The sequence below is a fragment of the Pyrus communis genome, chromosome 5 (genome assembly GCF_963583255.1).
Source record: "Pyrus communis chromosome 5, drPyrComm1.1, whole genome shotgun sequence".
NCBI classification, from domain to species: Eukaryota; Viridiplantae; Streptophyta; class Magnoliopsida; order Rosales; family Rosaceae; genus Pyrus; species Pyrus communis.
In genome coordinates, this window is record NC_084807.1 from 22,068,362 (window position 1) to 22,083,545 (window position 15,184).

At 36.2% G+C, this 15,184-nt stretch overlaps 1 protein-coding gene across 1 annotated transcript; it reads right to left on the reverse strand.

The window, feature by feature from the left end:
• Positions 1–3,926: 3,926 nt before the first annotated feature.
• LOC137734094 (regulator of nonsense transcripts UPF2-like) lies at positions 3,927–14,976 on the reverse strand. The gene is made up of 18 exons (XM_068473370.1): positions 14,850–14,976; positions 14,026–14,116; positions 13,779–13,866; positions 12,709–12,911; positions 11,486–11,830; positions 11,208–11,312; positions 10,978–11,105; positions 9,974–10,150; positions 9,733–9,814; positions 9,152–9,430; positions 8,814–9,011; positions 8,601–8,702; positions 7,713–7,964; positions 7,402–7,620; positions 6,524–6,694; positions 5,899–6,084; positions 5,196–5,648; positions 3,927–4,971 (listed from the first exon to the last, which is right to left on the reverse strand). The coding sequence occupies exons 2-18, from the start codon at positions 14,086–14,088 to the stop codon at positions 4,465–4,467; spliced, it is 3,558 nt and encodes a 1,185-aa protein (XP_068329471.1). The 5' UTR covers positions 14,089–14,116; positions 14,850–14,976; the 3' UTR covers positions 3,927–4,464.
• Positions 14,977–15,184: the final 208 nt, after the last annotated feature.

Genomic DNA, 15,184 nt, shown 5'->3' on the forward strand with positions numbered 1-15,184 from the left:
GGACAAAACAATAATTATGTAATATTAAAAAAAAAATATGCACTTATTCAGAGAAATTGTTCATACACATACAAAATGCGTGCTCTCTGCTAGTTATTATTTAAATCTAAGAGTCTCAATTGGGTGAAAGAGTGGATAAGAAATAATTGTTTCTAGTCATGTATTTGTCGGCAAGTTTACGGGAAAATGATTCTCGCCGGATCATTTTTCTGGGATCCTAAGGATCCTGTGTTCGTGATCGTTCATTGTGATCAGTTTTCTTTAAGTACTATTTATATTTAATTTTGAAATAATTTCTAACTGCACGATCACGATTACGGGATTTCTAAGGTTCCCAGGAAAATGATCATTTTCCAAGTTTACGAGGTTTTTTAAGGTTCTAACAGACGTGGCTACTTCCCCTCCTTTCGTACTAAAGTTTTCAATATTTACTACTTTGCTCAGAGTTATTGGTGTATGATAGGGATTCTCTTCCCTCCTCTTCTCATTTACCTTTCTACCATTTATTTTTTTCGCACATATTATTGAACGTGGACTCAAGTTTAAGGCATTTTCCAATAATTCGAAACATGAAATAATGCGAGTACTGTTTGGGTGTTTTGGTCGGCCATTTTCCATATTATTTTATTACATTTGTGAGAATAAATATCAAGGTAGCATCTTGCGTTAATAAGTAGGGCAATTATTTTTCCCAACTAACTTCACTATTAATAGGTGATTTTGTGACCCAATTATACTGTTTGAAAATGCACTTGTATTATTATTTTTGTGCTTGTTTAGAAGTGTTTTTAAGATGGCTAACATCGCTTTTGCTGAAAATATTTTTTAAACCAATCTTTAATAAAAATTCAAATAAATCCAGAAAAATCACTTTAAGTACTTCTTTCAAGAAACACATATTTTAATGCTTCTTTCAAAAAGCACTTATGTGTGTTCATATTTTTTAAGAATTGTAGCAATGGCCCTTGAGCCTAATTTGAACAATGGTACTCATCAAATGTGCAGCTATGATCCTTTCATGAACTTCGTTAAAATTTCTGTCAAAATGAGGGGCTATTGCTCTAATTAGATTAAAGTTGAGAGGCTATTGCTCCAATTGGATTAAAGTTCAGGGACCATTGCTTCAATTTGGTTAAAGCTAAGGGACTATTACAATTTTCTCATTTAGTTTTCCATATTTGTCCCTTGATTTAGCCTTACGTGTGTGGCATGTGACTCATTTTAGTGGAAGTTCTGACAAAGTTGACAAAGAAGACCATAGTTTCACTTTTTGATGGGTTAAGGGACCAACAGTTATAGATTTTAGTTGATGAATCATTACTCTAATTAGGTTTTAGTTCATGATCACTGATATACAAGCTTAAATGTTTTTAGCTATTTGCAATTTTCATTTATGTATCTTGCATGTTCACTCCTTTTATGAATTTGTCTGGTTCATTCTCTTGCTCATGAGTGCGACGAAAGTAAGAAAATGTCTAAAATGCTTTACACTTTGAATACATTCTCTAAAAACGCTAGCTATGCTAACCACTAAAATTGTATTAGTTCCCTCCCGAATAATCAATCACCATATTACCAAAGTATAATAAAAGTGTTTCGTTTTTGTTTCCTACTTAGCATCTAACAAAGAAAACCTCATAATTCTTTGCGTATGTTCTTGTCTTACCCAAATAATCTTTGATTAAAATATAAATATACTGCGAATTGAAAAAACTATATTTCAAACTAAATCTTTGACTTGAATCCTTTACTTGATTTTATATAATTAGAACATTGCAGAAGACAACAAAGTCAGAATTCTTCTTTCTATGACCAAGAACAAGAACAAGCAAGAACCTTTGCAATTATCGTGGATCGCATGATATATATCAGGCTCTTTATTCAAAGGAATTTCATTTTTTTTCAAAAAATGGGGATTAGGTGTGGGGCTCACTCTACATTAAACTTCAACGATCTAAACTCTCTATTTTGTAAGTCTCGATTCATAGATCATCCTTACAAAAATTCAATTCAATACAAAACAATTTGCCTATTTAATTATCAAGATAAAATTTCATTATTTCTTATATAACAAAGTATTCGTTAATTTTTTTGAACCCAATTAGATGTCTTAATATTTCTGATTTGTCTAATATTTTGCAAGGATGATCTATGAGGTACAACTTGAAAAATAAACTGTTCGAATCATTAAAGTTCAATGTAGTGTGAACCCCACAACTAATAACGTGCTCCCTTAGCTTTGGTAGATTATTGTTTTTGGAAATAAGATTAGGGCACAAGATTTTGGGAACCAAAAATTCCACACAATGAAATAGAATTTGATTCTAGCCTCTTCTTTCTTGAAAAGGAAAAATTTACATCTCCAACTTGCAGTGCCCTTATCTCCACGATCTTTAAGTGACATTCAATTCTTTTGTTTGATACAATCGATGTAAGGAAGAAGAAATCTGACTCTTAACATTCGAATACAAGAATGTATATAATTAATTACTTGAGTTACAGATTCTAAAATATATTAAGTTACATGTCATTTTTTTAAAGTTACATGTCATTTTTTTAACACAATAATATTATTTATACTGAAGATGTGAGAGAATAAATTAATATCGAACTCCTTATTCATAAGATTCAAATCTATAATTTTTTACTTACAAGTGACTCTCGTGTTTTACATATTTTGGAAGTTTTCTTCGAATGCATAAATTGTAAGAAAAGTAGTACAACCAACCTCTTGAAAACCCCTCCAAAAAGGCTGATCATAGTTTTTAAATTTAGGTTCAACAATCTATATTAGGAGTCAAATTCTACTTATTAATAAAAAGAAGTACAAGGTCTGTTTACCCATAATTGGGGCTGAGTTTTCCATTAATTTTTAACGTGCTTCCTTACAGGGTTCTTCCAAGGCCAACTTGATTGAAATTACAATTAAAGGGTTGGGGGAATTGTAAAGTAAGTAAAGAGTTAAGACCCAACAAATGAAGCAAAGAATAATTATTAATAATCATAAAAGTATTGGAGTGGACCATTAGCATAATAATGAAGATGCAACTAAAGCTAACGGGACTACTACTACGGCGTAATGGTATTCTCTTTACCGATGAAAGTGAGATGCAAGGTTCGACTTACTTAGATGATGAATTTGATACTTATTATTATGATTGACCTATTGTTGGTCTCTGCACAAATCTCCCACCACTTCTTAGATATGATAATATGCAACCTGTTTTAACTGTGAATTGGAGTGGACCTTAGAACAAAGACAAAGAGTGAAACATATGCAATCATTGGTAAATTTGTTAAACCAATATTTGATTATGGAGGTGGAAAGTAACCAAATTGACCTGGTAGAAAATGATCAGCTAACATGATGAAAATGACAGATGGCTCAAACGCATATCCACACGACTCTTCAAGCAACATGTGGGCCACTTTGCTCATGTTTTAGGGTTGGGCACAGGGCTAAATATTAGGAGTGGACTCGGTTCGGTCTTATTTCAAAATCAGACCGAATTGCAAACAGACTTGGTTCGGTTTCAGAACCAAATACGCTGAACAAGTTGGGACAGTTTCGGTTGGGCTGTTCAGTGTTGGGATGTACGACGGTGAGTCGTCAAGCGTAGTTTGATACTTGGATGGAAGATGGTGAGGGTTTGATCTTTGGAAAATCTGAAGAACAACGAAAACTTGTAAGGGTCGGGGATTTAGACTAAATTTTACATACCATTTCAATAATTTGATATCGAACTCGTCACTTCAGCTGGAGAGAAAGACAAACTACAGTGATGGTGATAGTAAGAGTATACCTCCCACATTAATGACCATTAATGTATCAATGTCGCATGCTACTAAAAGTTTAGAGTAGTTTAGAGTAAAACATCTAAATATAAAAAATAAAAGTGAAAATGATAAGCCTACTAAAAATGGTCTTGGTAAAATTCCATTTGATCATTTCTGTCTAGGCAGTGCTTAAATCGGTATGGGCACATACGAGGACACAAGAAAGCCCAAGCAGAGTTTGCATCAGATCTTTAATTTACTTCCTATTAACATATATACACGCAGGGAGACCCATAATTCAGGTTCTAAACTACACGTAAAATCGATCTATTAACGACCGAACAACGTGTGCTTGCGGATCAACGCCTCAGTATCACACGACCACCTTTCTTGTGCACTGCTGTCTCGGTTCCTGGTTAGCTATCTCGATTCCCTTCTATTGGTTATTTCTTCACGCCTGCAACTATCTTCTAACAAGACCACAAAACATATGACCTTGTGCGGTGAGGAGGAATGGTCCGAGTCGAGTGTCCCAAAAAGGCACGGCTTCTCCATCAGATAGGAACGTCTGTTGCGATTAATGTTCCATTTATATAAGCACGAGTTTGCAGAGAACGAACCACATCTGCAAAATGAGGGAAATCCCAGAGCAGGGACTTTCTGGCGTTCGATGCAAAATCACACTTTTTACTTTTTCCTGCTGTAGAAAGCTCCCCCACCGGAATAACTACTGTGATATCTATGACGTGCTCCACCACCTCTACCGCTAGCTCCTTCCCAAGTGCTGCCACGGCCAGCAAGTCTATTACCGCCACTCTGCATATAGTTCAGAGTCTGGTTCCCCAATCCATTAAGCTCCTCCTCTTCTCTGTCATTGTATTCCAAAACCAACCTCTTGATGTCTTGTTTCTCTTCAAGCTCTTCTGCTTCTTTCTGTTTCGTACTCTGGATAAGTGAGCAATCCCGAGGGATGTACATCTGCTTTGTTTGTTGCTTGTTACCACGCTTGACAAGAACTTTCACCTGGACCTCCTTGCTTCCTCCAGACTCTTCATCCAATGCCTCATCTCCACTTTCCCCTCCAACCCCTCTTCCATGATGGTCCTTGGTGGACCCCTCAAACACATTCATCGGTATCATCATGTTTAATGTTGGTCGGCCTCTCAGCTCTAGCCTACGTTGCTCCATGCTTTCCTGCATTCAGAAATTTTTTAATGGTTAAAAACTGCAAGCAAATATAACACCATCATAACATCATGTACAAAATCATTTCCAGACCACGAAAATTAGGAAAGCAAGATTTTTAGTGACCGAGATTGCATTCAGAATGTGTTCACAACCATATGCGATACAATAATATATGAATCTATTGTGGTCATGCATCAGCAAGAGCATATAATACAATAATATAATCTTACCTGCATAACAGCCTTGAGATCCAGCTCAAACTTTTCTGCTTCTTGAGGGTCGACCTCAGCAACCCTCTGTCTGACATGGACTTCATCGTCCTCATCGGATGCCGGTCCACCACCATCATCATCATCCTCGTCACTGTCAGATCCACCATCATGATTCTCTTCACCCAATCCTTCTTCATTATGTCTATCTCGATCAATGGTGCCACTTCCCGAATCACTGTCACTATCTCCAAGGTTTCCATGAACTACACCATTTTCCCCGGTTCCATTTACAATACTCTTTCCATTCACTGACATTTCATCGGAGGTATTCCTCCTTGAAGGCTTTTCAGTGTCAGAGTGCTTCTCAATGGAGACAGTACGATCACGCTCCTCAAGTTCTAAAAGAGCTGCATTAACTTCTTCAATGGAAGAGTACCGAGCCATGTTGGGGCGTAGATCAGCAAATAAGTCCTGGACGTGCTTTACTACATAAGCTTTCCCATGTAGAATGATAAAGAGTAATATTTATCTCATATGAATTATAGGTAAGATAGATTCCTGGAATAGCATATTTCACATAAAGGTACAGAACAGTATGTAAGAGACGAAAATTAGGTAAAGGTCAGATTACTAAGAGAATCTTATATGATTCTAGCTTTTCATTAGCAAGAAAAACAGAAAAAGCTGTGAAGGGGTACAGAATATGAGCAGCATGACTGACCTGTAAGTCAAATTCCACATCAAGCGGTAGTACACCTTTACTTAGTATATATCTCTGAAAGTGCATCAAGAATCGATCAAGTTTCCTCTTGGAAGAGCCTCGGTCAAAGTAGTGCCCGCAGGTTTCAAGAAGAGTAATAACCATCCTCATGCGGAAACAATCTTCTGGTGGATCCAGTACATCTTGCTGGTGACACAGAAAAAGAAAGTATGACCAAAGTAAGATCATCGTGTTCATGTACTTAGATAACTTAAATAACTTCTGATTCATAATAATACTAATAAATGATAAAACCATCAATCTCTTTATGCTTTCTTATAAAAATAAGAGAGAATCAAATACGTATTTATAAAAAAAATATAAACCCTAGAATCATGAATAAACTCTGGTGACAATTAATTGTGGAATATACATTCTTAGAGATTTCAATTTTAGTCCCTAAAGTTTTCTTTTAAAATAAAAATATTAAGATTGGAGAAATGTCCAATAGTACTATAATATTCTAAAATATGCATTTAACCTAATTTAGTATATAGTTACCAAGATAAGTATGCCTAGCACTGACTATGCAATGTTCCTCAAGTACTATATCGTGGTGTATGGAAATGCACGGAAAATTACATACCTCTGGTGTGCCATGGCCAAAGGCAAGAACCAAGTACAGAGTTTCAAAAATAACAGAAGAATCTACATGCTCATAGTTGTATAGCTCTCCTAAAAATCGCATATGGGCAATCCGTCTTTGCTGCATCCCATACTCATTTAATTCTAGGCCAAGCCGTATCTCCTCTAGAACCTGAAAGTGAAGAAATAACTTTGAGAAATCTCTGGTGGGTCAGACAAAATCAGAAATGTCTGAACTTGCACACACATGCACACTTCATATCTCAGAGATGTCAATGTATATTTAATTTCTCCCTTTTTTTCTACTGGTTCCCAAAACAATATATATATTTTTTTTTTAGTTGAAAACCAATTATGAACTATAAGTCTGTAACATGGATGGTATGTGCGCAAACCATTTAGACTGCTAAAAAGTCGCATGTCCCCTCCCTCATCTTTCCTATCCTTTCCCTAGAATGATTATGGTACTAGCATCAAGACTACTGTTTGACTAAAGCATGAGGCAGGCAAATCAATAGAAAGTATACTGAGCCTCAAGGTTACTGAGTCAGTTGCAGCATATAATTTACTATTAGATTGAATTTGTCATGGCGAGCACCAATCAATAAATACAGAAAAAGAACAAACGCGTAAGTTAGAATGTCCTCGACTTTAAATGAATGAACAATTAATCAATGTTTTTCTTCATTCTAATTAATAGCAAGGGAAGATAGACTTCCCCTTTCCCTAAACCTACCCCACACCTTGTGCATCTGGGAAGTTAGACAAATCTAAAAGAGATACTACTACACAGCAAAGGGCCAGTCATATTATGAAGGGATCATATTTAACATGGAAACTAAAATGCTACAAAAAGATTTTTGGAATGAAAGAGAGCACCTCATCAACAACAGATACAGCAAATTCATCATGATAGCGGCTCAAACCAGCGGTGAGAGAAGCAATCAAGTGGATCTGACCATACTTCCCTTTGTGAACCTTCAGAAAGCATTTTAAAAGATACGGCTCACATTCACCCCATGGTAATTTACGCAGTTGCCTGAGCACATGCTCTATGGTAGACTTATCAAGATCTGAGAATAGCAACTTTCTTATATACTGCAAAAGAAATAAATGAATGAAAGGTTAATTCAAATGCTGGATATATCAAGATAAATTATGAAGAATTGAACCAATAAAACGATTTACACCTGATGCAATGGAGGACGGACTTTAGTGACCCGTGCAGATCTCTCAGGTGGTTTGCATAGGTAGTAAGCATTTTCAACAAGGGTGCTGTGCCGAGGGTCTAAATTTTTTACGTTCTTCAATCGCATTAATATTTCCAACATGTTAGCCATCCGCACAGTAGTTTCAGGAGACCGATACAGAAAACGCCCACAAGTCTCAAGAAGATTGCAAGCAACATCAATGTTATGATGACTGAAATCATCCAAACAAGCCTGGCAACAAAAGAACAACTGCTAAGTAAACAGTTCACAAACTAAATGCCACAATGATATAAACTTAAATCTCATTGATACCATAGTCTGTACTTCAACCCATCTTCTAAATTATGATTTACCACACAGAAGTTGCAGTTAAATAAAGAAGTAAATAAAATGAGAGTAAAAAAGGTTGACCGCAAAGACGTGCATTTCATATATTCTCCTGCAATCAAAAGGTACAAAAAAATTTGATACAAATTTACAAAATAGTAAATACACATTGAATCTGTAGGCAAAGCATCTAAAAATATTTTCGCAACCCCTCCAAAGACCTATTAAAAGAAAGGAAAAGGTAAGAAGAACCTTTCTCCAAGCATAAGTGCAGCTCAGAGTGAGAGACATATTACGGCCGATAATAAACACAATGTACTGAAGATATTATCAATTGGGCGATGCTAGATAAACCATATTTTGAAAACTACAAATAAACTCTCTAATAGAGGCAGGGCCCACTAATACAAGTAGATCCCAACTCTATTAGAGAGGTGGTTCACATGTGGTCTACAAAATGTGGTCTTCCTAGTATTTTCCTTATCAATAATGCACAACTTTAACATAACCTATGCATCAATTCTGTTATGTGCATATTACCTTCAAACAACTAAAGACAAGACCAGCTGGTGCAATCTTAAACTTGCAGAGTTCTCCAATAAATCTAATGTTCCTAATCTTCGTTTCAATGTTCATTTGGTCCTGCACAAAATTAAAATTTAATATGAAAATCATGAACTTCTCAAATGAAAGCGACACAAGTGAACTTTAGCCACTCCTATTCAACAAAATACATCACATGTAAAACCCGACCTTTTTATTAATTAAGAAGTTGAACTCTTCTTCCAACATCGCTAGGAGCATGGATGAGACGTCCTTCATACAAGTTGAGAGTGTAGCAACCAAACGCGAGTAGTAAGCTAGTAGCTCCAATGATGTTCTAGGGACATTAAATAATGCCCTCACAAGCTTTTTCCGATTTGCTTTTGAATTTAAATAACAAAACTCCACCTGAAAATATATAATAACATCTTCAACGTGAATCATAAGGTTAGATAGCCAAATGTGTGTGTGTGTGTGTAAGAGAGAGAGAGAGAGAGGAGTGGGAGTGGGAAAGAACAGTAGTAAAGCTCAGACAGAGGTATAATTACAGTCAACTGATCAATAAGATCACGGCTCACGCAACCAGGAAGCCTCTGCAGTAAAGCATCCAAATTTGTCCCTTCAATACTTTTGAGCTTCTCTTTGTCATTCTCTACTTTTCTGTCAGCTTTCTCTTTGTCTGGATCTTTGATCTTGTCTTTATCTTTTTCTTCTTTGTCCTTTCCTTTCTCTGTGCTTTTGGCCTCTTGTAAAGCACCAACATCTGCAGAAGCCTCTCCAGTATCTTCTGTAATTTGTTGAGTTTGATCTGATTCAAGTGCGGGTTCCTTAACAATGAAGATAAAAAATGTTCATCTGAGTATATAAATACAAGTATAACCTTTTGCCATAGAAAACATGAATCTTATTCTTCCAAAGAAGGCAAAGTACCCATCATATATACTGTCCACAGATTAAGCCACACAATGCTACGAAACTCAAGTGAAAACAGGAGATAAATGAGGAGAATGATCACAGTAAAATAGATCTAGCTCTGAAGGACCGAGATTAGTGAATATGGAACAAATTTGATTACAAATAGCAATAGTTGCTGATAAATGAGGATAAATGATGAGATTTTATTCCTTACAGTTGGTTGTTCCTGGGTCTTTGCAGATTGATCACTGCTTTTAGACTCTGCTTCTCCCAATAATACTGCCGGAACAAATGCTCTAGAAATAACATAAATATACATTTCAGGTCAACCTCTGTGGTATAAGAAACAGCACCTAACTAAGAGACTTATAATGATCGACACAAATGAAATACATAAAAGACATTCTTTTGCCCATTTGACAAGTAACTGAAAAAAATCATCGACTTAAACAAACCTAAGATCTGGTAAGCATTCATAGAAAGCCCTTGTATCTTCATCATCCCATATGGCTTCGAGTGCCGAAGAATCCTTTCCAGCAACAGGAGATGAAGCATCCTCCCCACTAGTAACCCTCGTTGTGTGGCCATCCTCTGGCATTACTGGGGGTTGCATATCAAGTGCTTCTGCTAAACTGTGGTAAAATAGTTTGTATCATAAGTTATCTGGAAACTAATAGAGAAGAATAATCAATCAAGAATTTTAGTAATTAGTGTCTAGTGTGACTTCAAATTAAAGAAAGCTGGAGCATCTGGAAGTACACTATAGATGTTGAAATCAGATGCTTTCATTTGCAGCTATGGGTATAGTCATGCTGCTGTTAAATTTCCTAGACATTCTCTCTAGTAATAGTTTGCTCCGACTCCTTTCTCTGTTTTTTTTTTCCTTTTGTTAGGCATAGGGGATTATCAAGTACAAATATTATGCACCTAGCTAATGCATACTTTAGAGTGGTTTAACAAAGTTAATTACTTTCCAGTAAGTGAAAGTGAAGTTACATCATCTCCCTCATACTTGCAATCTCCAGCTAGAATCTTCCGCCCATGCTAAGATTTCATGTCTTATAAGTTATACCACTATCTACAGTTCCGGAGGGACTATAAAATTCCCAAGTCAGAACCACAAGACTAGTATGTCAAACTAGTTAATTAATAATTCGGTTACATCTGGTTTATTTCATCCTATGTTATTGTATTATTTACGTTGGAGAACCATGCAGGTTTTTGCTAAATGGCAATCCTATGAAAATTGGGATAAAAACAATCATTACATGTTCAATAGAGTAGTTTGAACAATTAAGCTATGCAAGGTTTAAAAGAAGGATCCTGGATCCAATGTAACATAGACGACTAGAAAGTGGAAGAAGACTTAAACCACAACATTGCCAGACCCAACAGACCTGGTCATGGGCATGATAACAGATATCACAAATAATTGCAGTGAAATAGTAAAGCAACTTACGATGAGACATTGCGGTACAAATGTTCATAAGATTTCCGCAGCTTCTCGTATGATGAGACACTTTCATCACTGAGCTCTCCTTTAGCATTAAGGATTTTAGCATTTTCATGCTCCATTTGGCGAAGTGACTGAAAGTATCAAGAAAATTCATTATTTATAAGTTGTAACCAGTATTCCACTATGAGAGAGAGAGAGAGAGAGCTATCTTAGGTCAGGAAGGAAACTCTTACAGTATGCTCAGATTGCAGCAGTTCTGCAGCAGCAGCATAATATGTTTGAAATGCCTTCCTGAAAAATTTCTTTTGATCTGTCGTGATATTAAGGCCCTTAAAAAACTGTTGCAAAAATTCAGGATAAATATAAGTGACACGTAATTAGAGTCAGTCACGCCTTCTGCCTATATGCTTCTATAAAATAACTTCAATGGAATGCCAAATAAGGCAAATAGAACAATATTGAAATATGTGGAATGTACTAAATAACGAACAAAGCCAAAGAGAATTCATACCTCTTCATGAATTTCTGGCCCAGCAAGTGGAAGGCCAAGAAACATTCTTCCCTGACGAGCAAAACTAGCAAGAAGAGTCAAATTTGTCTGAGTAGTATCCCGATCCTTTAAGTGTTCTCCACTGGCAAGATCCTTAATGATATTCACAAAAATACCACCATCTTCTATAACTCCAACAAAGAAAAGTTCCAAAAGGAGTTTCAAAGTGCTTCGCTTCTTCATGGCCCTCAAGTTCTTGTCTGCTTCTAAGTCATCCCCAGACTTCCCCGGAAAGAAGACTTTCAAAAGACCTTGAAGCAGAGTTGGGGAGAAGTCTTTGTACCTTTGATGGAGCAGAGAGCAGATCTTTGAAAAATAGAGTCGTGTCAGAAGTATTGTATTCAAAAATGTATTTTATGCTCTACAAAATGAACAGGTAAAGCTTGCAGGTTTGCATGCCCGCTCAGACATACTGCCCATTTAAAAGTAACTTCATTTTTTCTCTATGAGAATTCAATTACTGCCAAACCTATCATCCTTACATGCTAGCTGAAAAGTGTTACCAACTTACTTCCCCAGTAGACCTGCGTGATACACTCTACTAGTTTTCTTTTTTGGGCGAAAAAAAACCAAATAGTTAACAGCAATATTCAGAATTTTTTTCCAAAATTAAAACAGACAAAACATTAAATACCAAAGGCATCTAACTGGATGCATGTGAACAACGGAATGAGAAGCAAGAACCTTGAAACCAATACAAATAATGGCATGGTGAGGCAACTTATCATCTATCCAAAGACCCAAAAACTAGACAAAACAACACCAGATAGCTCAGTGTCCATTTCAGCAGAAATAGTACCAAGCATTTCGCTATTATACACCTTGTCATTCAGCAAGTGCTGTCGTCTATTCTTAAATAAGATAAGAAAATAGAGATCAGCATTTTGGAACCTGTGAGTACAACACTACATGACTAGAAGTTTGTGTAATTCTAGAAATGTTAGGATCTGAAGATAATCATATTGTTTCTTAAATTCTTAAGCAAACTCACTGTGCAAAAGCATTAGCCAAATATTTTCTAATTCATTCACTGAAGGAAATCCAGACTAATATGTTGAAAGTAAAATCATGGATAGATGACCCAGAGAACTTGATTAACTAAAACTTCAAAAGAAATATAAAAAGAGTAAAAGGAAAATATATAAAAATGCTTCTGAAATATCAATTAAAATCATAAAAGCAACCTGGACTGCTGCTTGTATGTCTGACGATCTAAGCTTGGCATCACAAATAGCAGTAACAGCTTCACTGACAAATTTGCTCAGGTTGACAACTCTCAAGTCATCCATCAACCCTTCCCGCTGCTCTTCATTTATCTGCTTCAGTTTTTTAATAACCGCTGTGTTGCGTTTAATGCTAGAATCCAGTGTCCTAAGGAATCCTGTATCTGGAAGTCAAAATAATTTTTTTTATTCTCCAGTATCATGTAGCAATCATACATGCCAACTATGCTATCGATATTGTGTTTTTGGTTAGCCAGGTGATTATATTGAAAAAGCGTAAAACAAACATGTCAACAAGAAAATCTGTAAAAAGAAAGACACGAAGCCCTGAAGTATAAAATATCTTCGCAATGAACTTATCCAATTATAAAAATTTCTATAGTAAATTTTTTTATTAAGATGTAAAACAGGAGTCATAACAGAGCAATACATCACAATTAAATCCAAATATAACAGTCAAAAGCAAACCTACCCAAAACAGGCAAAAAAGAAAAAGAAAAACTTTAAAGGGCGAAATGATCCTCAATTCCCTTCAGTTTAATGTTCATTAGCCTTTTTAACAAAAAACACTGATAACCTCAAATGAAGCAAGAAGCTTCCCCAATATGCCAAAATGAAACATCGAAGCGTCAACAAAGTGTCAGGAATTATACGGTGGAGGAAAGTGTATCAGCATTATAATATTACACCAACACACTAGTTTTGAGAAATTACGAGTAAATTATAGATTAGTAGACATCTAATGTGGTATGACTTCAGACTGAACTAAGCAGCACTCATGTGGAGGACCTCAAGTATTTGAAAAAAGACTAGGATTAAATCCTTTAAGTATAATTAGTAGCAGCATAGAACAACCTTACAAAAAGTGCCAGCCATCATCCCTTTGTTTGCAATTTATGTCATTAGGAATGGCAACTTTGCAAGATTACATGAGTATTGTTCCCTCATACATTTTCACTCATTCTAAGAACTTAATAATTATTTCATCATTCACTTGCATACTAAATACAAGAATACCACTGTGGTCTTACCAGGCCGCTCAGGGTTCAGATTGCTTTGACGAAGAGCCATCTTTGCCTCAATAGATTTCTTGATTTCCTCAAGCCTAGCAGCAGCTTCCTGCAAAAAAGAATCAATAACTACCCTACCAAAATCACTTCTGAAAGACATTCCAATTCAAGAATGCACACATGTTCCAAGACTCAGGAATAAAAGAAAGAATATTAAAAGGCGCAATGAAAGTAACAATCTATAAAAGTGACAGATGCAGCAACTTACCTCATCATCTTGCTTCCCATGAGGTTCATTGCCAGCACGGCATTCCTCCTCATGGTGATCCATCTCTGTACTTGTCTCGACTCACAGAAACCTATATAACAAGAGTTACAAGGCATTTCAAGCTTAAATTAACACCCAATCCACACAAACAAAAGACGATGTAAAACTGAAAAACACAAACCTCGAAAAAACTAACATAATCGAACAAAGGCACATCAGAGAATTGATATATTAAACTTCCAAACATACTAACCCCATGCGTGCAAAACTTTCATATCAACAACGTAACTTCTTTTCTAATTATGCAACTTGCAATTACACAATTTAGACTGGTGAATGCACCCACAACCTCCCTTTCCCTTAAAACCCGAAAATGAATCGAAACTGATGGGGTGTTTACCCTGACGGTCCTCTTAGAAACTTAGTAACAAGATACCACTATTGACAAAAGAATAAACATTAAAAAAATTTTAAAAAAAAATCCAATTGCCAAGCAAAAGAAGAATAAACTACAAACACCCAAAAAAATCATCAAATAATGACTTACTATTTGATTTAGGGCAAAACATTATCATCTAATATAAGCTCCAATTAAATTCAAATAAACTTTTAGCTCTGATTCCAAAAATTCTAACCCAAATGAGCACGAACCCTATCAAAGTAACACGAATTTGATTCACAGGCGAAGATTACTGAAGTCTACGACGTCGTTTACGGCAACTGCATTCCCTACCGAGATCTCACTTGCGAAAAAACCGCAATATGCATACACGTATATCTCTCTGTGTGCGTGGGGAGGGAGAGAGAGAGAGGAATATGGTTACCTGATCGAGATTACGCCGCGACGTGATGAAGATTGCCGAGAAAGAAAGGAATACAGTGAGTTCAGAGATGAGAGAGAGAGAGAGCCGAGCCCAATGGTTAGAGAGCAATGGAGCCGTACGAAACGAGACGATGATCCAATTGGAAGTAACCGACTGGTAAAGGTGAGTTTCTAGGGTCGGACTCGGAGCACGGATTTTGCCCGTTTTAGACCCGCTTGAGAAAAATGGGTTGTGGACCTTGCGGTTAAGCAGGCAGCCCACTTAAATAACCCATCTCAGGTGCTTTTCTTTGGGCCATTGGTATCTCTTCCTTTTCAGTCCAATAACCTATCAAG